The 22008-nt window shown below is 41.6% G+C and overlaps 1 protein-coding gene across 1 annotated transcript in view; it reads right to left on the reverse strand.

Moving 5' to 3' along the window:
- Positions 1-18012, reverse strand: part of CSTF3 (cleavage stimulation factor subunit 3) — a 49641-nt gene extending 31629 nt beyond the window's left edge. Inside the window, exons 1-3 of the mRNA XM_083885354.1 lie at positions 17586-18012; positions 9043-9144; positions 8818-8913 (exon numbers count right to left, since the gene is read on the reverse strand). Of these exons, the coding sequence (XP_083741480.1) occupies positions 8818-8913; positions 9043-9144; positions 17586-17615 (228 nt within the window). The 5' untranslated portion in view covers positions 17616-18012. The remainder of the gene's footprint in view (positions 1-8817; positions 8914-9042; positions 9145-17585) is intronic.
- Between the last annotated feature and the right edge of the window lie 3996 nt (positions 18013-22008).

The raw sequence follows: 22008 nt of genomic DNA on the forward strand, positions 1-22008 counted from the left end.
CTCTGCTCTGGTATGAACAAAATGCTTCTTCATGTATGAACCTGTCAGCACTGTCAGGGTGTGCAGAGACACTTCCAGAGCACACTGCTTGTGACTAAAACTATTAATTACTGCAACACCATGGAAAATCTTGGGAAGGGGTCAACTGACAGAGCTGGTGGAAGGAAAACTGCAAGCTAAGCTTCCAGAAGCAAATGTGTTACAAAAGTAATTTTTTGTAAACTTATTTACTGTCACTCATCTTCAGCTTGTATTGATTGTATATTAGAAACGCTTAACACCTTAAAGTACCTGCAAGCTCACATATATGAGATTATCATCATTCTAGTCCCTCTGCTGGACTAACATCAACAGCAAGACTGCTGGTACCTCAAGCTCCTGCATGCTGCAATGCAATCTTTTAAGTATCTGTGATACAGTATGAAAGAGTAACCTATAAATACTAACTAAACCATATTTCAGGGAAAGTTTAAAAGAAATTAATTCAGAACTGCTTCTACAACATAGTGCCTATTACAGGCTGTTAAATGTGGCTGCACACTTTACAAATGCAATACCATTACTAACCAGCAGCTATTGAACTGCATAAACATAATTTAGAGATAGCAAGAGTACCAGATTTCTTCTGCAGTAATTGGAATGTTAAAAACTTTGTCATGGGATTGAGATTTATTTTTTAGATGAAATCAGCAGTTCCATTTCATTACTAGGGAATCTCCCCCCCAGCCCCCTTGCTGCCCCATGTGAAATGGTCAGTGCAATTATGGCACTGAAAGACACGCCTGGGCTGTGCACTGACAGATTCCTGCCAAGGCCTCCTGCGACCTCCTGGTCATCTGAAAGATGAACTGCAAGCACACATTGAGAGATATGGCCCCCAGCAATACCTGAGAGCTCACAACTCTTACAGTGAATATACTCCTGCATCTGCCCATAAAACACACACCAAAGCACTACTGGCATGGGTAGGTAGGAATGGAGAAAAGGGCAGCCCAATACCGGGTTCAAGACAACAAAAATCAAGAGGACATCCATCTGTATCTTGCCATTATTTTACATACAGCATCAAGTCATGTTTTTGCACTCAGACTGAAGCTGCAGATAATAAAATCCTCCTCACTGAAATTCTGAATATATTCTACATACATTATTTTTCTAAGTACCTATAAACTTTCACATATCCTGAGTAAATTAGATAATTTGCACTGATACACTCACCAACTCCTATTTCTACTCTATGATTTAAAAAGAGCATTATTTATGCTGTGTGACCTTATTATGTAAACACATATATATAAATGAACACAGATGCACATACACAGTATGAGAGATTCCTGAGGAATCCACAGGCATAGAATCTATAGTAAATCTTCATTTAACCATAAAAATTAAAATATTCAAAATTCTGAATTAAGAGAATGTTTTAAACACAGTTTGATGTTTAAATGCAGTTCCACTGAACACAATGAAGTTAGCTCACATGCTAACCTCCTGTCTGTTTTATCTGCAGGACAGCACATGTACAACTACACATCTGGCACCCCATTTTCGCAAATCTGAATTTCAAACTCAGACTTCATTTTTGTTTTGTTGAAACAGTAAAAACCGTGTTTGAAAACCTACACTTCGAGGGTGAACAACAGCTGACAGAAGTTGACTTTGCTGCAGTCTGGACACAGAAAAGATTTTAAATTGAACAATTAGACATTATTTTAGTCCAAATGCAAGACCTGAAATGTATTTTAAGTAATATATCCACTCTCACAAAACCCAATACAGAAGTATCAGATTGTTTATAGCAAGAATGTACAGTAGTTTCTTGTTCTAATGTCACTAGTTATTTCTGACTGTCCATTTCAAGCACTAATGCAAGCCATGGTGAACTGGACAGAGTATCTAGTCCTCATTAGAATCTCTAAGTTTCATCCAGATAAATTACATGAATTGGAGGCAAGATACTTGATCCTACATTACAATATTAAACTTTGCAAATTAGCTGATTTTGAGGAATAGTTTGAATTAAGGATAAAAACTATGTAATTTAAATGTATGTACAAGCTGTTTTGGTGAAATTCACAGGCAGGGTGAAACAGGAGCAAAATTACCACACATCCTCAGTACTAACTCTTCTCCTTTTGGAGTACATTAAAGTTCTGGAAGCCTTGAGCCCCAGCACTCTATAAGAGCACTGATCACAGCATCTGCTAACAGAGCAGCAGTGTGTGCTCACTGGAACTGGTGCAAAATAAGATTAATGCACAGGGCTTGTCCAATCTGCTTTTCAGGGAACAGAGACAGCCCAGCTGTTTACACTTCAGGTTAAAAGTGAGGTCTAATGAACAGTCTTGTCTCAAGATGCAACAGGACTCTAGAGAAGCTACTGAAAACTGTGTGCAAACTCAATTTAAAAAGAAACCTTTTCACGTATCTGCCTAGCCTCAAAACAGAACATTCACGATGTCCCAATGAGCCCTGGAAATGCTCCCATGCTTTTGTACTATGGGTATTTGTCATTACCAAACCAGCTAAACCCTAAAGCAGATCAAATTACTGTAAGATTTTGTGTGTAGTTAACTACATGCATATAATGTGCACAAAGCAAATGCTACCTGTGCAATGTTACACAGGTATGGACCAATGCATGTTCCTTCTTCTCACTTTTCAATTGTTTTATGTAAGGAACAAAAAAAGTCAAAGGATACTAGGTACACAACATGTCATTGCAGAAGTCCAAAACTGTCACTGGATATGGAGCACCCATCACACTGAAGCCACTGGTGAGAAAAATCAAGAGAAAAACAAGGGGGAACCCAATGCACACTTGTAAATGAAGACCACTGGTACTAACAGAACACAGGAATGCCATGGGGAAGGACTTGCTTCCACAGACCTTCCAGCTAAGATAAGTCATTGGATTTCATCCAAGCCATGACTCAAAGCCTTCTCATAGTCTGTAAAGACATTCTGCAGCAGTCAGTCACATATTATTTTATGTAGTAGCATTAGCAGAGAAAGTTTAATGGAAAGTGTTCTCTCAACCATCACGCTTCTCAAAATCTGAATAAAGAACATCAGGAAACTCAAACAGCTAGCAGCTGGAAGAGATGTAGAAAAGAAACAGAAATCACAATTATATAGTTTCCCTCTCCCAAGCAGGTGGATAACCAATCCATAGCAAATACAGGGTACACAAAAAACCTGTTTTTACTTCTGGTTCTTTCAGGTTCAGACATAAGAAGCTCAAGTTTGTGCCTGACCTGACATACAGATTCCCCCAACGAAGAATCAACAAATTACTTCAACAAAAGAAAGCACACAATGAGAATATATTTTCACTGTCCTTGTTACATTGGAAAGTGGGACTTCAGAAGTGTTGTGAACAAGAGCCCACAGCTAACATGTCTAACAGGGATATATTTCTGTCACCTCACATAGAAAGAATACAACAGAATAGGAAGTAGTTTTGTGTTTATTCAAGTGTAAACAACACACTAGAGAAGAGGGTTCAGAGTAATCTCTTCATTAGGCATCACTTCCACTTCAAAAATTTCCTAAAACTTCCCCATATTATTTTTAATGACCAAACACAGGAAACAGAATTATGAGGAAACCCACTAGCATTGTACCACGTGCATCTTCTCAAACTACAGATGTCAGTATGTGGGCAACTTTCTGCTATCACACAGCTTGTAGGACCAGGGGAACTATGCCAGATGTACACACCTGTATTGACATTTTGAGGAGAAGAGACAGGAAAGAAGGTGCATTCACTTTCTAGTGCAAGTCTACAATAATCACACAGACAGAACAACATTTATTAACAGGAATGGAACAAGTCCACACATGAATAAGAAAAGATCATAAATAATACAGTCGTAAAAAAGATTGAAAATCTCAGACTGAGGTAGTCAAGACTCTGCAATGTGGGTAGTTGTACAGAGAGAGCACCTGTATAGCAGTTTCTCAAAGCAGAAGCTTACCATGAGAAATGTGGCTGCCTAGTGGGGTGGGCACAGATTATCATGGAGATGCCTTCCATTAACAAATTCACTAAGATCAGCTGGTGATACAATATTTTCAGTTGAAAGTACCACTAAACAGAATCTCAGCCAAGAAGCCTATTCTACTTTGACTTCTGATCACTCCAACTTCACCCTGACAGAAGTCAGTTCCCCTTTTCCCCCAAGCAGAATAATTTGGGTGATATGTACAACATTCTCTTTTCTGAATTTGTAACCAGACTAAAGTAAAACGGGAAGAAAATGCTTTGAAGAAACACAGACATTTTAAACAAAAACAATCATTTTTCTAAATGGTTTTATTTACATTTTTCATATACAAGTACGTTAAATGATACATTCTGACTAGTATCCACACCAGTGTGAATTACATGGATTAAAGATACTGATGTATTGCATATGATGAAATGCAAAACAATCAACCCTAAGCTGTGGTCCCACTCCCTGAATCCTCAGACAGCATCTGGTTTGTTACCAAAACATTTAAAATTCAGCGTCCATGTGAAATAGAAGTTACCTAAACAAATGTATTTGGTTGCATTTCTTTAGGACAAGCAATAACACAGGAGTCTTACTTGCAAAATTAGCAAGACAAAAAAATACATATTAACAGCCAAACCTTTTGCATGCATGTTACCAGCTTTGTATTTATTGTTTCTAGACTTGGGCTACTGTCTTCTGGATATGATTTTTATGTCTTTAATTATGGAAACCTTTTAGCCCCTACTAACAATGGTTCAAAGTGACCAGGATATAATGCTGTATGCCAAATAAAAAAAAGATAAAAGGTGTGGTGTGAACTGGCCTGAAGCATTCAGGAAAATTAGGAAAGTTTCCATTCACAGTAACTGGAACTAAAAATTGCTTAGATTTTTAAAATGTTGCAAATGTGGGAATACAGTTTAATAAATGTGCCTAGGAGGATTTTCAACCTGGTGGATTTCTCAAAGGAAACTAGCACAGAAAAAATGACAACTTCAAAGGCTTGCTTCAAAACGACTGAAGCATTTCCAACACTGGTAAAGTAAATGTTCTTTCATGAGCATGAAAAGTATTATCAGGTCTTTCTGTATCTAAAAGATGGTTCAAACAGTCAGAGACAAAGGAAATAGTACCAGACAGCTGGGCCTATGGGATCATCGGGTATTAAATTGGATTTATTTTCACATTTCTGTAGCACCTTTTAGGCGGGTGCCAAAAGCACTTTAATCACTAAAGCAGCCTCACAACAACCCTGTGAGGTAGGTAGGTATCTGTTTCATAATGGCAAACAGGTTAAATAACTTACCCAAGGAGACACAGCACATCAGCAGAGCAGGCTAGAGTCCAGATCCTGTGATCTACGAATTTAACATTAGGGCACATGTGGGGCTGAGACTCAGACACTCCTTTACACAACTGTGAAAGAGGCACTGCCATGTGAAACAAATCAAGTTTTCTGACAGGAGGTTTTTATGAGAAAGGTATCAAGAGAAAAAGGGACTTTAAGTAACTTTAAAAGAAAACAAGAGTCTGGGAGGAGTAGCACCACTGTTCCACTTCCTAAATTTTAAGAGATGTAGGATAGCAAGTGAACTATTTTACTTGCTTAAATACTTAAAAAATCCAAAACTCTATTTAGATGCTCAAACAGTATGACCCAAAACCAGCTGTGAACTGGGAATTGTTTCATCCACTTATATTATTTCTAAGTCCTGTAATTCTTCTTTGAAGGTCAGAAGAAATAAGAGACAGTGCAAGAATCCAAACTTTTTAATCAATTTCAACTTTAATAGTGTAATTCCCATTAACAAACTGTCAAAGCATGCTGCTCCTAATTAATCTCCATGTTCTACTGACCACCTAACCGGTCACAATGCAGAGAGGGAAGCATATAAATCAGTGTTTGGCACAGTTGTGGTGGGCTGGATGATACACTGAGTGCTGAGCACTGCTCTCCACTGTATTCCACTAGGGAACACAGTCATACACAAAAGGCAGAACAGTCAGGGAGCTGAACACATACAGTTGTAAAACCAAGAGGTGATCACAGCAGCAAGGCCTGCACTTACAAGTGACACATTACAAAAGGGACTGGCACACACAGTTTTTGTTCAGAGAGTTTATCAACAATTTCTAATGAAGACTGCAAGTGACCAAGAGAACACAATTGTTAACTCAGACAAAGGGGAATTTAAAGACTTTAAAAACTTCCAGAGTACAGCCATTAAAGGGCTAATTTTTATTTCCTAAGGGCATTTTCATAACCCTCAACCTGGCTCAACTTCCAATACACCATAACTAGGTAATATTATTCAGCTCTGATTTATGTCTTTCAGAGGGCAAAATTCTCTAGTGAAAGACAATTTGCCAGAAAGGAACCCCCACTTCCCTCCTCCTCTTTCTGGGATGCAAAGAGGAAACGTTTTCATGCTAAAGAGTAAAATACTTGTTTTGGCATCAGAGGAAATGCAGGTAACAGACGACTGAAGATTCTGCAATTTTCTGATTTCAATAATGAGGCAGCAAAAGTAAATAGAAAGCAGTGCTGGAGATCCACCACAGGTTTATTTTACTAAGTCATGGCTAAAAAGTTCTATACTTCTGAACAGCCCAAGGAAAGCATTTCTAGCATGAGGAGACTACTAAAATTGCCAAGGAAAAATGCTCTTTTACTCCTTGTACATCTTATGGCTGCAGTAAAAGAAGACTGAACAGAATTCCTTTACTCAGACAGCCTTCAAAAATTACCTGAAGTCTTAATTTAACCACAGTGTTAGAAGACTATTTGATAAAGCATTGTTATTTGACTTCACCCAGATGGACTGTACAAATAATATGCAACTGAAGACAACACTGACAACAGTGCCCAATTGTGTGAGCGTGGTTTTTTCAGAGAGGAATTTGACAACAAATTATTTCAACTTATAGCTATATATGCTCACAGATGCTAAAAAAAAACAGAGAAAAGCGTATTGCTTTGCTTCTAAATTGGCCACTTTATCAGTTGTAATATGTTACTGTAACCAGAAAATTAAGTCATAATTGGGATTTTAAAAAATGGCTGTTACGATAAAAGGTAGATCTGAAAATTACCCTCCTTACATTTCTTTCAAATACAACCCTCTGCAGGTGTAACCTTTACCAGAAATCTACAGTTCCTATTTTTCCACTGTTTTGAATAACATCACTATATATTCCATTTCTCTATTATTTGAAGTGTATTAATAAGCAGACACACAAGAACTAGTGATGGTTATGACAATTCTTTCCCTCTCAGTTCTACCTTGTGTTCCCTGGTACCTGTAACTGCTGATCTGCCCTCCTTGAAGGAACAGGTAAAAAATTCTACCCCAGACTGCTACAAGCTTTGCCACTGTTAAGGTTTCTAAATACTCTTAGATTATAAATGAGGGGAGGTGATGTCTGTCAGTTCATCTCTGAACATGGTTTAAGACAGGAAGCTCCACACTGCTAACAAGACTTTCTGCTGAAGGATGTACAGTACAGCACTGGCTCTCTGAGATGGCCTTACTCAACCCTTACATTTGAGGCATGGCAAAGATAAAGGTTTTTAAAAAGCACAGAAATCAGGAAATTTAATGCAATTATGAAATTAATTAGATTCTGAAAAGTAGAAGCTGTAGCAAACATTTCAGGGTACAAGAGGCTAATGGATTTGGCTGCAGGGTCCAAAAAGAAATATGTATCTGTATGTTAGTCCATTTGCAATCTCCCAAACGTAAATAACCACCACCATTCTAACCACTGCTACAAACTGCTGGAAACAAGATAGTGAAAACTCTATATATCTTTAATTTGGTAGCATTCAATTTAGATGGCACTGTTTTGCACTGTAGCATCTTACTGTAAACTGCAATATAAAAATTTCCACTAGATTCTCATGATCTGTCCTTATCTTCAAAATTTACTGCCAGACATTTCTGGATCCGTAATTTAATGTAAAATATGACAGTTATGCAATGAAATTTCACATCAAATGGAAGAAAAAGAGAGCTTATTTTTCATCTACAGAATACAGGTCCCCACCCCTGAAGCTTAGCATATAGAAAATCTGCCTCAAGGAAAACGCGCAGCTGGAAGATGCCCACAGAAATCATGTGTATTAGTATTAAATAACAGCTGCAGAAAGGAAATCAAACCAAAATGAACACCACCACCCCCACCACACCACCCCATGATTAGACAGGGAACTTCATGGCATGTCATTAAAGACAGTTCAACTGACCAATGCACTTAGTGATAAGTCTCACCCAGTTATGGAAACAATCACAATTTGTTGGGATTTTTAAAAGCCAATGATTTGGGCTAATGCATTTTCGTTCCAGAAATTAGCTCCCATCCCCACACCCTCCCTGCAAATACTGTTCACAGAAACACTCAATTACCTAAGAAAGCAAAAAAGAAAAAAAACAAAAGAACCAAATATTCATAGAAAGTCACTCAAATAAGTTTGTATGTGTAAATAAAAAAAAAGTCCTCTAAGTAAATGACACGGGAGGCAATAAATTGACACGACAAGCAAATAAAAGGCTAAAGCACTCCAATACCATTGAAACAGTTTTAATGTTGTTGCAATTCCATAATGCAACAATCATCAACTCATAAAAGACCCAATACTTTAGAATTCATTTTAATCATTCCTTTGTACCTATTTTACAAAATAAAGGCAAGGTATATTTAAAAATCCCCTTTCCCCTAAGTATTATGTGCCTATCTTAATTCATGCTTATAAAAATATAAACTTAAAATCCTATGAAAGGTTATATAAGAAAAAAAAAAATGTAAAAATATTAACCTCTGCTTCAATGTACAGTTTCCAGAATCTGCCAGAACTGGGGAACTGGGCAACAAGGCGTTCATAGGTCTTCCGTGCTTTGTCTATAGGCTGATTCTAAAAATTGAAAATCAAAACAGCATTTACAATATTATGATTTATGTAAATGAATATGCTGATTTTACTCCAGAACCAAATAGTGTGAGTGGACCATAGATAAGGAAATGTAATCCTATATCACTAAACCTGTGCCTCTCGAATGAGAATGCTCCAAGCGTCAAGGTCATATGGATTTTCTTCTAGTTTCTTTTCAGCCTTCTTCACTTTTTCTGGGACATATTCAGCAGTCTAGAAAAACGAAAAAGAAGACATAAGAGATCACAAGCAGTGTTTGAAAAGTTCTGTCCCACCTACACAGTCAAGCCAAAGATAACACCCCGACAGTGTAACGTTCCAGAGCTCAGCTTTTAAGGTGGAGATTCTACACCGAAATTCAGCTGGAAAACAAGTTGTCCCAGGAGATAACGCACACTTAGCACAAGTTCTGCATGTTATGGACATCAACCAACATCTCAAACTAAACCAATTCAATGCCTCCAAAACATGAAAACAAATCTGAGTTTGCCAGAATATTTACTGCACCATGAATTTGAAATGTTTTTTACTAACCTGGAACACTTCAGATGCAAAAAGTAAATTCAGCCCAGTATTTCTATTACAGAGCTCAGGCAAACAAACCCAGGTTCCTGCAGGAGTCTTTGTGCACAAGGAGAACAGCAGGGATTGGGAATCACACGTTTAACAAGAAAACCAAGAGATGATGGTTTAGCAGAAACAGACACACACTATCCAAGCACAATTTCTTTGTTCACTTTCTCATCTCTTAATCTTTCAGATACCTTCCTGGAGTTTTGGCACTAAAACTACTCCTTTTCATTTATTTATTTATTTATTTACACTCTGACATTCCTACTGAATTTTAAAAGCTTTACCAAATTGAATGCAAACCTGTTAACATAGTTACCAGTGCAGTACAGGTTTTAGTGCTCTTTCAAACACTTTTGGAAATAACTTGCATTATTATTTTTAGGGTTTTTTTTTCCTAGCTCTAACACTGTTAACACAAAGTAGAATAAAAAATTACAGTATGAAGATCACATACAGACACCCTCAAAATGCATGCCTGTTACAACCCTAAATGATCCCAAGTTTATTATTAAGTCTAAAATGCTGACCTGTACTGGAAGCAACTTATTTACTAACTTTCTAACCCTGGCTCATTTTTAGGTAGATAATAGTGATTAAACCACACCAACTAAATTTTTAGGTAGATAATTTCACTACATTTTACAATTTCACTACATAATTGCTGTTGAAGAACGTAACTACACTAGTTTTGAATATTTATCAGCATTATCAATTTCTGTGTCAGTTCCACTAGTTGGGATATAATTCAAAGCATATCCCTTTAATGATTTTTTTTAATAAAACTACTTATAAAATGGAAAAAGGATCAAAAATGTTGCAGAACTGTTAAATGGACATGCAGTGGCAGATATGCAGTAAAGAGAAAAGAAATAAATCAGTAGGCTTGGTTTTATAAGAGTTTAGCAACCTTTTGATTCACTTCTCAAGCAATTCTCAACACTAATTAAGGCAAAGCAGTGTAGCTTGGAAGGCAAATATCAAGTGCCACAGTAAACTATTATAAAATTAATTTGATTTAAAAAATCAAAGTAGCTCAAAGCTGTCTGCTCTAAAGTAGTAAATTTATGAGCTGCCATATGAATAGTTTTACATCCCTAAGTCCATCAATATTTACATTCTGTAGTACCAGTTCAACTGATACAGGCTTAAGATGTAAAACAGTATAAAATGAACAAGTGATTTTATTTCTTCCCAAATAACATACATTAACATAATTCATCTTCTGGAAACAGCACTGAAGCTGAAATTCCTGAAGTTTAAAACTATTTCTGTGAGCTACCCCTAAAGGTGACCCAAAGCTGAAATGTTGCTTATTCAATAAAGCACTAACTCAAATACATCGACATCAGTGGGAAGCACTGCTTCTCACTACAACCATCCCAGTGAAATCTCCTTGTCTCAAATAAATCATTCTGGATACATTTGGACAGAAATGCCTGGCAGATGTACCATTAATGTCTGCTACAATAAAAAGGACCCCACCCTACACAAACTTAAGGTCCTGAGCTGTTAGTGCTGACTTTTAAACAAGATAAAGCAGAATGGGCCACTGAAGCACCTTTCAACTATTATAGCAGTAGTTTAGTTGTATTTCCTCAAATCTTTCCATTTTCCAAAAGAACAGGCACTTCACTGAAGTGGCAGCTGAGTTAAAACTTCCAGGAATTTGATTTCACCTATGCAGATACAGGGTAATAAACTCAGAAAGGCAGAAACAGCTCAGGATAAAATAGATGGAGATGAGATGCACAACCATAGCAATCCTAAATTAACTTAATATGTTTGATCCATGAGTCAATCTGGGCAAGAAGCACAATTATATTACTGGAAAATAAAAAGGACTGATTTTCTAAGTTAGTAAATAATTGTTTAGCAGCAGCAGATAAAGTTTTCCATTCAGTTACTCAAGACAAATGACAGGCACCCTACAGAACTGAAAATAACTGTGAGGATCACAGTTTTACACTGGACTGCCTGGACCTGCTTGTACCTCAGATCACATAGAAGGAAACACTCAAGTTCTGAGAGCCAGTGAGAACTTCCTCTCCTGACCCTTTGCACCTGCAGCACAGGGAAAGCCATCCGCGTCTCAGGGACACACTGCACTGCAGACTGATCAGTGTCTGGGTTCCACCTCAGCAGAAATAAGAGCTCATTGCATCTTCACAATCACTCCGAGTATCCTGGAAGAATCAACCCTTAGGATTCTCGGGACCGTTTTGCCAGAGCTGGGTGTGCGAGCAAACACCCACTGTGAGGACTAACAGTAGTGCAGGCACACAGCAAAATGGAACCAAGAGCTTGACTTTTGACCTCACTCAGCTCCAGGCAGGAAGAAGACACGTGCTGGCAGTTTTGACAACTTTATGTTGACTACATTTTGTGCTCCAGCTGCTGCTATCACAGTCCAAGGGCACTGAGCTTCTGATTGTGCATTGTACGGCTTGCACAACAGCCAATAGCCAAAACTGTGAATGTGCAATTCTTGGGTGTTCACTGCCATTATCCTGTCTCTAGATAAGCATTTTCAGATAAGCTCATTCTGTAACAAGCCAGTTCAGGGAGTTAAATCAGCAGAAAATAATCCTGTTAGAAAAGTGATTAATTTTCTAATGGTTCAACCTTCTGGTCTCAGGATCAGATGCAGAAAAAAGGATGCAAAACCATCAAGACTCTAGCAGCCCCAACTTAGACCAGCTTAAACACCATCAAACAACCTAATCAGGCAGTGGCTTTTAACTTTACTTTTAACTTTTTTTTTTTAACTTTTCTTTACTACCCAAAAAAAAATATTGCATACAGACTACTGCAAAAAGCATAAAACCACTTTTTTTCCTCTGCTTTTGTTAACTCTAGGTTCAGTAGATCTCTGCATCATCATGATCGTATCCCATAAACAACTCTTTGAAGGTCATGGAATTATTTTAGCACTTAGGGTTTCTTCAAATTATTAGCACCTAGTCCAGTCCACAACTATCCTTTTATTATTTATACACTGACAAATAGCAATAGGTTTGAAGTTTCACAGACACCAGAAGTATAAAAAGATCTTTCCAAAATCTGAAGAGACCTAAACCCAAATTTTCTAGGAAGAAATCTAGGAGCTCCTTCCTGCAAAATACATCAACTGCACAAAATCCAATCCTGAATTCATAAAGAACGTCTGAGGGAACAAAACCAGAGGAAATAAAGTTCACTTTTAGTATTTGCTTCCACTAAGGGAATCTTCTTGCTTTATACCATATTCCTAAAATCAACAGCTTCCTCAGGCCTCTTAAATGAATCTTCACAACTCCAAAGTGTCTAAGAAAATGCCTAAACACCTTTAAATTATTTGCAAGACTAAACAGATACAATTATTTAAGGCATCCTCCTGTTTCCATAAAAGGATCCAATGCAGTGAAAAGGAAATGTGTTTAAAACAACTGTTATATCCATGAAGTGGCCAGCTCAGGATGTTTTAAAAACTACCACTAATTATGAAATAAGAACTTCTACAAAGCAGACACGTAGGCTGTTGTATACAAACAGGAATTTTAATGGCTAGTTTAGTCAAGTTGCTTCAATATCCAACAGGAGGTTTCTGGACATGAAGACAGAAGCCACTGTTGGGGGGTTCTGGCTGGGTGTTGCACACCTTGGCACAGCCTGGCCTGTAACAGACCCAGTGAATAACATTTCAAATATATTAACGTGCAACTTAACACTGTTAGTTGTCCAGTTTGCTAAATGTACAGGTTAGTTTAATCTAAGGCTTTTTTCCCTTAAAGTTTATTTATAGCTGCATGTGCAAAGAATAAGTTTTTAAATCCTTTCCTCACTAACACATCCCTTCAACTGGGGGAACTGCAGTTTCACTTCATCAATCCCTGCACTTTCTTAAATGTTTTTAATGCCTTGACTTCTATTCTACACTAAACTACTTGAACTGTGAACAGCCTTGAAAAGATTGTGTCCTTTAAGATCTGAACACTAAGAGCAGACATAGCACAGCACATTCATCTTGACCAAAAAAGGGCACTTTTGTAAGTACTGCCCCATCCCAACATAATCTGGGCTCAAAACTCCAGATAAATTAAAGTTTTAGATTAGTAATGATTACCATTCTTTCCTCAGAGGACTATTTTCCAAATGCTGGACTGACACATTTTTTCACTTGAACTTCTTATTGGTATACCTGGAAGTTACTGCCTCTGGAAATATACCTAAATTATAATTTATTTACAAGTGGGTAAAAATTGTCATTCAACCACTGAAGCTTTCCTTCACCAATACTTGCACTCATGTTCACTCCTAAAGAGGTTTCTCTAAAATGGCTCCTCCTGTGATGTTAAACCCACATGATCCCGCAAGAAAAATCTTCTTTGAGCACTGCATTCAGTCACACCTATTTTTAAAGCACTAAACCAAAGTGAACTACAACATTTACTATTGTCTTTAGCACACAGAAACTTTCATGATGTACCATATCAAACAGACACAAGACAAGGAGAGGAAGGAACCAAAAGGGATAAAAGTACTGTCAAGAAAACAGAACAAATTGTTTTTGAGGTATTTTCTGTAGTCACAGAGACAATGCAGACATCTTTTTTTCCACAGTTTAGTCTTAGAACAGATCCATATTCAGGTAACATAAAAATGCATCACAGACTGGGGTGTGTATCTTAGAACTGGAAGTGTGAAATGCATGTTCTAACTTTAAAAGATCAGAAGGCAACTGATGCAGAGGCAAAGCAAATGTTACAAGATCTTCAGATGAAGTTGATGCCTGGCAAGGATTTATAAAGTGGGGAATTTAGGTTTTTTTAGCAAGCACAAGAACCAACCATCACAACTGAAATGAGACTTGATGTGTGCATTAATGACCACAAAAATGTCAAGACATCCATAGGTGTAAACATGGGCTCTTTGTGACCCTGATACATTGAGCTGGGAAGAGCCTGTCAGGGAATTTTCTGGCCACCCACCAGTGGCAGCTGCAGCTTTTCAGTCCACAAAAGTGCATCTCCATGATACAGACAGGGCTGAGCGCTTGGTATTCCAGAAACTGACCTGGAAATCCTGGTTTGTTAAACATCATGGAGGCCTTGCCAGAATTCTGGCAGGGGCCTGACAGATTTTAAGTCCTCACATGATTCAACTGTTTTTTTCAGGACTAATTCAGGCCCAGCACGTAAACACAGAGAAAGAATTTAAAATATACTCCAAGAGTTGTGGCTTCATTGTATTTCTTCATCCTCCTGCTCCAGTCTGTTCTACAGTAACATAATGAGGAGACAACCTACAAAATACAGTTTAGGCTCCTGATCAACACAGTAAAGCAGCCCAAAAATTCCTGGAGCTAAGCTTGGTCTAAAGGCAGTAAAGCCACGTTTCAACTGCCCTGCAGCAGGTACAACAAAACCCCCTAAAGCCCATGTCTTAAACCTTACATTCCCTTCACCCTCCCTCTCTTCCTACAATCAGTATTCCACTCTGTTCCTTTCTACATGACCATAGCAATTTATCATTCACCTGGCTGCCTTTTGGCAGTGCCTTCCAAAAGCTGGGCTATGGGAAGCAAGATGCAGAACCCCTGGCTGGGAGTGGGCCAGAGCTCAGAGCTCTGCCTTGTCAGAGATTTCTCACCTGCATCACACACTCTCACACTCACATCTAATGCACAGCTCAGATGGGAATTAACCGTGCAGCCCCGTTGGGTACTGACCCTGTGACTGCCAATGAAAACAGCACCAAAACCTCAGAGCTGGAGCAGCAGGTGAAACTTGGGACAGAAGAGGCAGCTGCAATCCAGCCTCTGCCAGGCACATCCAGAAAAACGTGCAGCCTAAGCTCAGGCCTTTCAGCCAGCACAGGCTGCTCTGGAGTGTGGGTGCCCTGGAGTGCTACTCCTCCCTCCAGGGACACTGGATTGGGATCCCTGCAGCCATGTCAGACACAGCCCTGGGAGCCTCTGGGCTGAAATCTCCATGGCAGAGCTGCTAAAGACACTGGGATCTGCACATGGCAACAGCAGGAGCCAAACACAAGCCTGCCAGGTGAGGAAAAAGCTGTTACTGAAAGTGAAGAAAACTGATGGAAGGAAGGTGATTGACCATAACAGAATTAGAGACTTGCAGGAGATCAGAATCCAGAGGCCTTCATTCATCAAGAGGATGGAGCAGTGTAAATAAAAAAATAAAAATTCATCCAGCCTATAAGAGCTGTTTTTTTGAATCTGAAGTGCATCCAACATGAACACAGTAATAACAATGGGCAAAACACAGGGAACCTTAATATGGCCCAAAGGCCAAGTTACAGGTTAGACTGGAGATAACAATTCACAGGTTTGGGAACGCTGAACTCCTCTGAGGAATGCCATAACATCAGTACACCTGCCACTTGTATGCAGAATATAGACAGTAACCCAACCTTTTCCTTATCAAATCCTCCCTTGCAAAAGAAAATAAAGCCTAAAGGCAGCATGGTTGAAGTTAAACAGTAACACTTTACCAGCTACAGAAACATCCAGATTAATTAAACTGTGAAACATCAGTGTATTCTTGAAAACACACTGGAGTGGGGAGATTCAATCTGGAACATGCTACACACCAGCATCACCGAAATTCTGCTGTGGCATTTTCTTACTTCTTTGCAGCCACCCATCTCCTGATGAAAGGAACCATTCTGAAGAGCCCAAACATACTCCAAGCACACAGGGAATTTTAGGAAATTAACCTAACGAAGCAGAAACTGAGTGTTTGACATTTCCTGTGCTTACCCCACCCCACAAAACAGTGATTTATAAAATTTACACATCATCCTTTAGGGGTAACCGGCCCAGACAGACAGAAATTCACCTGGTTTGTAAGAAACTAACGTTCTACAAAGAAAAAGCCATTTCAAGAAGCACTGAGGCATCCATCGGCTTCATTTCAAGTATTTCTAAAGGCTACACGGGCCACTAAGACACTGACATCAATAACTCTTCCCTCAACCAGGAACTTTCATCCCCACCCCTCCAATTAACACTGACCTTAAAGATCATCCCAACCACTAAAAAAAGCCATTTTGGAGAAAACTCTGCCAGTAAGCTGGAAATCGTTCACAGTCATACCAGATTAAAAAAAAGTGACACACAAACCTCTGGAGGTACCTCCCTATCATTTAGAGATCAGGATAAATACATACTTTGGTGTCTCTACAAAAAATGAAAACAAAACAACCACAAAAAAAAAAAAAAAAAATTAAAACCAACCAACCAAACAAAAAAACAATCAAAAAACTCTCCCAAACTCCGCTGAAACTGTAGTTATGTCACAGAATCCCAAAACCATGAGGTTTGGAAGGGGCCTCTGGAGATCCTCTCCTGCCCAGGCAAGGTGACTTGCTGGAATAGGTGACACAGGAATGCGTCCAGGTGGGTTTTTAACGCGTCCAAAGAGGGAGACTCCACGCCCTCCCTGGGCAGCAATTCCAGTGCTCTGCCACCCTACACGTAAAGAAGTTCTTCCTCATGCTGAGGTGGCATTTCTCGGGTTTATTTCCCTGCTAAACGAAATGAGAGCTGTACCACAAAGACTATTTATCAAATGAACGCATATTTATTGTTCCTAGTTGAAGGATTAAGTGTATTTGAACACTGCTTTATTCCGGAGGCAGATGGTGTCGTTAAAGAGGCCTTTTCCATTAAACGCCCGAGTGCAGCCAACGCTCCCTTTATATAACGCCGCGAACTGCCCCTGTAAACAGCTTCTCCGGGTTGCAATTTCCTTCCCGAGCGCGGTGTGTTCAGGGACCGCAGGAGGCGGTGACGTGGGAGCTCCCCAGGGCACCCATTGTCCCCCTGGCCCCGAGCCGGGCGGGCCGGAGCTCCGGGGTCTCACCGCCGGGCCGGGCCGGGCCCGCTCCCCGCTTCCCCCGCTAGCCGAGAGAGTACAGGGAGCTCCTTCCGACGGACAGGAGGGCGGAGGAGCCCCGGCCGGGCTCAGGGCTCAGGGCAGACCGCGCTGCCCTCGGCCCCGCCGCCCTCCCGCCCTCGTCGAGTCCGCACCGCGCCGCTCCCGCGGGGCGCGGCCTGCGCTCGCCTGGCCCCCGCTCACCTGGTCGCCGGCGCTTCCCTCTCCGGACATGGCGCGTTCAGAGCGGGCTGGGGCGCGGGGCCCCGAGCGGGTAAAAGCCCGTTACAAACGCTGCTTCGGCCGCGGCCGCCGCGCCGGCAGAGCAGCAGCGAGAGAGCGGCAAAATGGCGGCGGCACCTCCGGCCCGGGGGCGGGGGAGCGGGGCTGGCGGGAGGAAGTGCGTCATCGCGGCGCGCGGGGGGCGGCCGGAAGTGGGCGGGGGCGGCTCGCTGAGGGTAGGGGGCTGCGCTGGAGATGCGCTTCCTCTTCCTCCTTTTTTCCCCCCTCCTTTTTCCCTGTCCCTTTCTTCCTTTTGCACTTTAAGGGGCCAGAGCTGCCTCCCCGGAGCCGCTCCCGCCCCTCACGGGCAGGATGAGCCTGTGGTACCCTGCCCGGCCCGGCGCTGAGGGTGGCCCCGGGGCCGCTGTAGCCGTGAGAGGAGCGGAGGGAACCGGGGCAGTTTCGGTGACTTCCAGCGGCTCCTCGCCGGCGCTCGGCCTTCGCTGAGGTAGCGCCAGCCAGCCGCAGACTCGTCCCTTCCACCTCACAGGAGCTTTTGCTAATCGAAGCGAGTTCAGAACACAGGCTGAGTTCGCCCTCACAAAAGGCCTCGAGGGCACAGGAGGCAGCTCCCCCTAAAGCCGTTTAATTTTGTTTACAAAATACCAATCAGCCTGTTCATGAGGAAAGGGCCTTGAATCAGCCACTGCAGGGAGACTTCTATATGAAAAAAAAAAAAAAAAATCATCTGTAGGAGGCTTGGCAGATCCCAAGGTAGTTCAGCTGCCTCCAGAACAGCAGTGTAAGTGTTGTTAAAATTGTCTAATAGGAAAATACATGAAATAACTCGGTGTTAGTACTGGAATTTCTCTTCTGCATCATCTTCACTACCTTAAACCACAGGGATGTGTGAAAAGAGGACATAAGGAGAACACAACATGCAACTTTCTGAAGCTTCACCTGGGAAAGATAAAGGGAACAGAGAGTGAAGAGTTGCTTGGCAAAATGTGCAGTAACGTTTCTCAGAATTTTGATTCTTCAGGAGTGAAATACAAACCTGTCTCGGCAGATAGGCTGTACTGTCCTTGGAGGACAGGGGCTTTGTGATACAAGCCTAGCTTGTTGAAAATATTTGAGAAATAAATACAATTTGTTTTCAAAACCCCTGCAATTTCCCAATTCCTTCTTGTGATGTTTTTTCCATTTCCTATACAGGAACTAATTCCTTCGAAGTAATTGCTTGAAGCAACACTGGTGAAACCTCTAATTAGACAATACCTGTGTTATTCCAGGGCTGCAGAGTGTCAGCTGCCTCCCTGGCCTGGCTGAATTATTTTTATTTTCTAGTTCTTCAGGTTTACACTTGGTGTGAATGTCAGGGGTCCCAGCCTGAGGTGGCTGGGGCAGTGAGGATGTGATCACAGGCTTGGAAGGGCTGCACTTCAATTTTTGGATGGTGTGTGATATCAGAGCAAGAGGACACAGTTAATACCTGCTCTGCTGGTGTGAGTCATTCTTACTTCAGCCACTGGTGTGGAGCTTAATGGCAAGCCATGAATTAAACAAGGAATCTCTATGGATTGCACTGCTCTGGGGGGGGGGGGAATGTGGCAGAAATCAAAACTCTGAAGCTGCTCAGGAGTTGAAGACTGCTGTACCTACAGGTCAGTGGTACTTGTAACTGGAAGAAAACGGGAATCTAAGCAGATGTTGAACCTTAAAGGCTGCCAGGCCAAGATCTTGGCAAACTGTAGCAAAGCAGAGTTGAAAGGAAGCTACTCTCACAGAGTTGGGGCAGTGATTATCAAACAGACCTGACATATCTGTCTCTCAAGGCATTTTAGCAGCTTATTTTTAACACCAGTTATGAAATCATGGGCTTTGTGCAACCATGACCACTAAAAACATTGCTTACAACCTTATTTTTAAAAGGATTCAATCACAGAAATAACTATGTGAATTATGTATGCTCAGTGCTGGAGAGAAAGTTTAATGTCCTTAGATTTGAGCTTCCCTGTTAATTTTTGTGTCAGTGCTGAATCTCAAGGTGCAGGGGGTGCTCAATGTTGTCCTCCCCAATGTGTCACCAGTGTCACCACACTGCTGGGGGCTGTGGGCTGTCACCCCTGCTCTGAGATGGATTTCAAACACAGGGTAAAGGTGAGGAAACTGAGAGACACCCTCCTGCTCTTGGCCAGGGCCCTGGTGTTTCCTCGGCTGAGACTTCTGCAGGGCCTGGATCCCTTGAGAAACCAAAATCACTCCTTTTGTGTTTCTAAATTGACAACACCATGAGGGTTCTGTGAACTAGAAAAGGTAATCAGAGAACTGCTGAGCTGCTGGGATGTCCATAAATCTGTGGGCCAGATGGGATCCATCCCAGGGTGATGAGGGAGCTGGCAGATGAGCTTGCAAAGCCACTCTCCATCATTTACAATCAGTCCTGGCTCACTGCTAAGGTTCTGGATGATTGGAAACTGGCCAATGTGACACCCATTCACAAGAAGAGTAGAAAGGAGGATCCTGGTAATTACAGACCAGCAGCCTGACCTCAGTACCAGGTAAGATAATGGAATAGTTTATACTGAGAGCTATTATGCAGCATTTACAGGATGTCCAGGGTCTCAGGCCCAGCCAGCATGGGTTTAGGAGAGGTAGGTCATGTTTGACCAACATGATCTCCTTTTATGACCAGGTGACCCGCCTGGTGGATGCCGGAAGGGCTGTGGATGTTGTCTGTTTGACCTTCAGCAAGGCCTTCGACACTGTCCTCCACAGCATACTCCTGGAAAAGCTGGCAGCCTGGGGGTTGGACAGGAGCACTCTTTGCTAGGTCAGGAACTGGCTGGATGGCCGGGCCCAGAGAGTGGTGGGGAATGGTGTTGTATCCAGCTGGGGACAGTCACCAGTGATGTCCCTCAGGGGTCTGTGCTGGGACCTGTTCTGTTCAATATCTTTATTGATGACATCGATAAGGGTATTGAGTCTATTATTAGTAAATTTGCAGATAACACTAAGCTGGGAGCATGTGTTGATGTGTTGGAAGATAGGAGGGCTCTGCAGAGAGACCTAGAATGATTGGATGGATGGGTGGAGTCCAATAGGATGAAGTTTAACAAGTCCAAGTGCCAAGTCCTGCACTTTGCCCACAATAACCCCCTGCAGTGCTCTAGGCTGGGGATGGTGTGGCTGGACAGTGCCCAGGCAGAAAGGGACCTGGGGGTTCTGGTCAAACACTGGCTGAACATGAGCCAGCAGTGTGCTCACGGGGCCAAGAAGGCCAATGGCATCCTGGCCTCGATCAGGAATAGTGTGTCCAGCAGGAGCAGGGAGGTCATTCTTCCCCTGTACTGGGCACTGGTGAGGCCACACCTTGAGGAAGGACGTTGAGACACTTGAGCACGTCCAGAGGAGGCAACAAGGCTGGTGAGGGGCTTGGAGGGCCTGTGAGTGTTACCCCTGCCCTTAGAGGGGCAACACGTTGCGACGTGGTGTGGACCCTCACAGAGGACAGCAAGCAGCAGCAGGGTCAAGCATGGAAGGCTCTTTATTATCTGACTCCAATAGCTTATATACATTTTGTACAGAGGGCCAAGATTGGCCCAAGGAGGTTACAACCTCCTGACTCCATTGGTCACTATGACCATCAGTCAAATTCTCTCTCAGAGAACAAATATGCAAAACATACTGATAAATTCTAAGAATACAATATTGTTTACATGAGGCAGTGTGAGAAAGCTGCTGCAAAGGTTCAAACACTTGAAAGCAAGAAATGCAGGGGCGACACTGTGAGGAATGGCTGAGGGAGCTGGGGTTGTTTATCCTGGAGAAAAGGAGACTCAGAGGTGACCTGATCACTCTCTACAACTTCCTGAAGGGTGGCTGTGCTTAGGTGGGGGTTGGTCTCTTTCTCCAGGCAGCAAATGACAGAACAAGAGGACATGATCTTAAGCTGCACCAAGGGAAATATAGGCTGGATATTAGGAAAAGGTTTTTTACAGAAAGGGTGATAAAGTATTGGAATGACCTGCATGGGCAGGTGGTTGAGTCACCATCCCTGGATGTCTTTAAAGAAAGATTGGATGTGGCACTCGGTGCCATGGTTTAGTTGAGGTTAGGGTTGGGTTGGACTTGATGATCTTGAAGGTCTCTTCTAACCTACACATTCTGTGATTCTGTTTACATTTATATTCCCATAGGTTGTAATTAAGAATGAAACTCATCCTTCTGCCAAACTGGTGTTGCTCCCCATTTGACATCCAGTGAGCTCTGTCTCACTAATCGGGTGCCTCGATGTCAAACACGAGGGAGGAAGCAAAACCCAAACAGGCTTTGCTGGTTTTGTTTTCTTGGCCTCTGCACTGCTGCTGCTGGGGTTTGTAGTCAAGAGGGAAGGAAGCACCTG

The sequence above is a fragment of the Zosterops lateralis genome (assembly GCF_965231275.1).
Source record: "Zosterops lateralis genome assembly, contig: SUPER_6_unloc_1, whole genome shotgun sequence".
In the NCBI taxonomy this organism is placed as follows: domain Eukaryota; kingdom Metazoa; phylum Chordata; class Aves; order Passeriformes; family Zosteropidae; genus Zosterops; species Zosterops lateralis.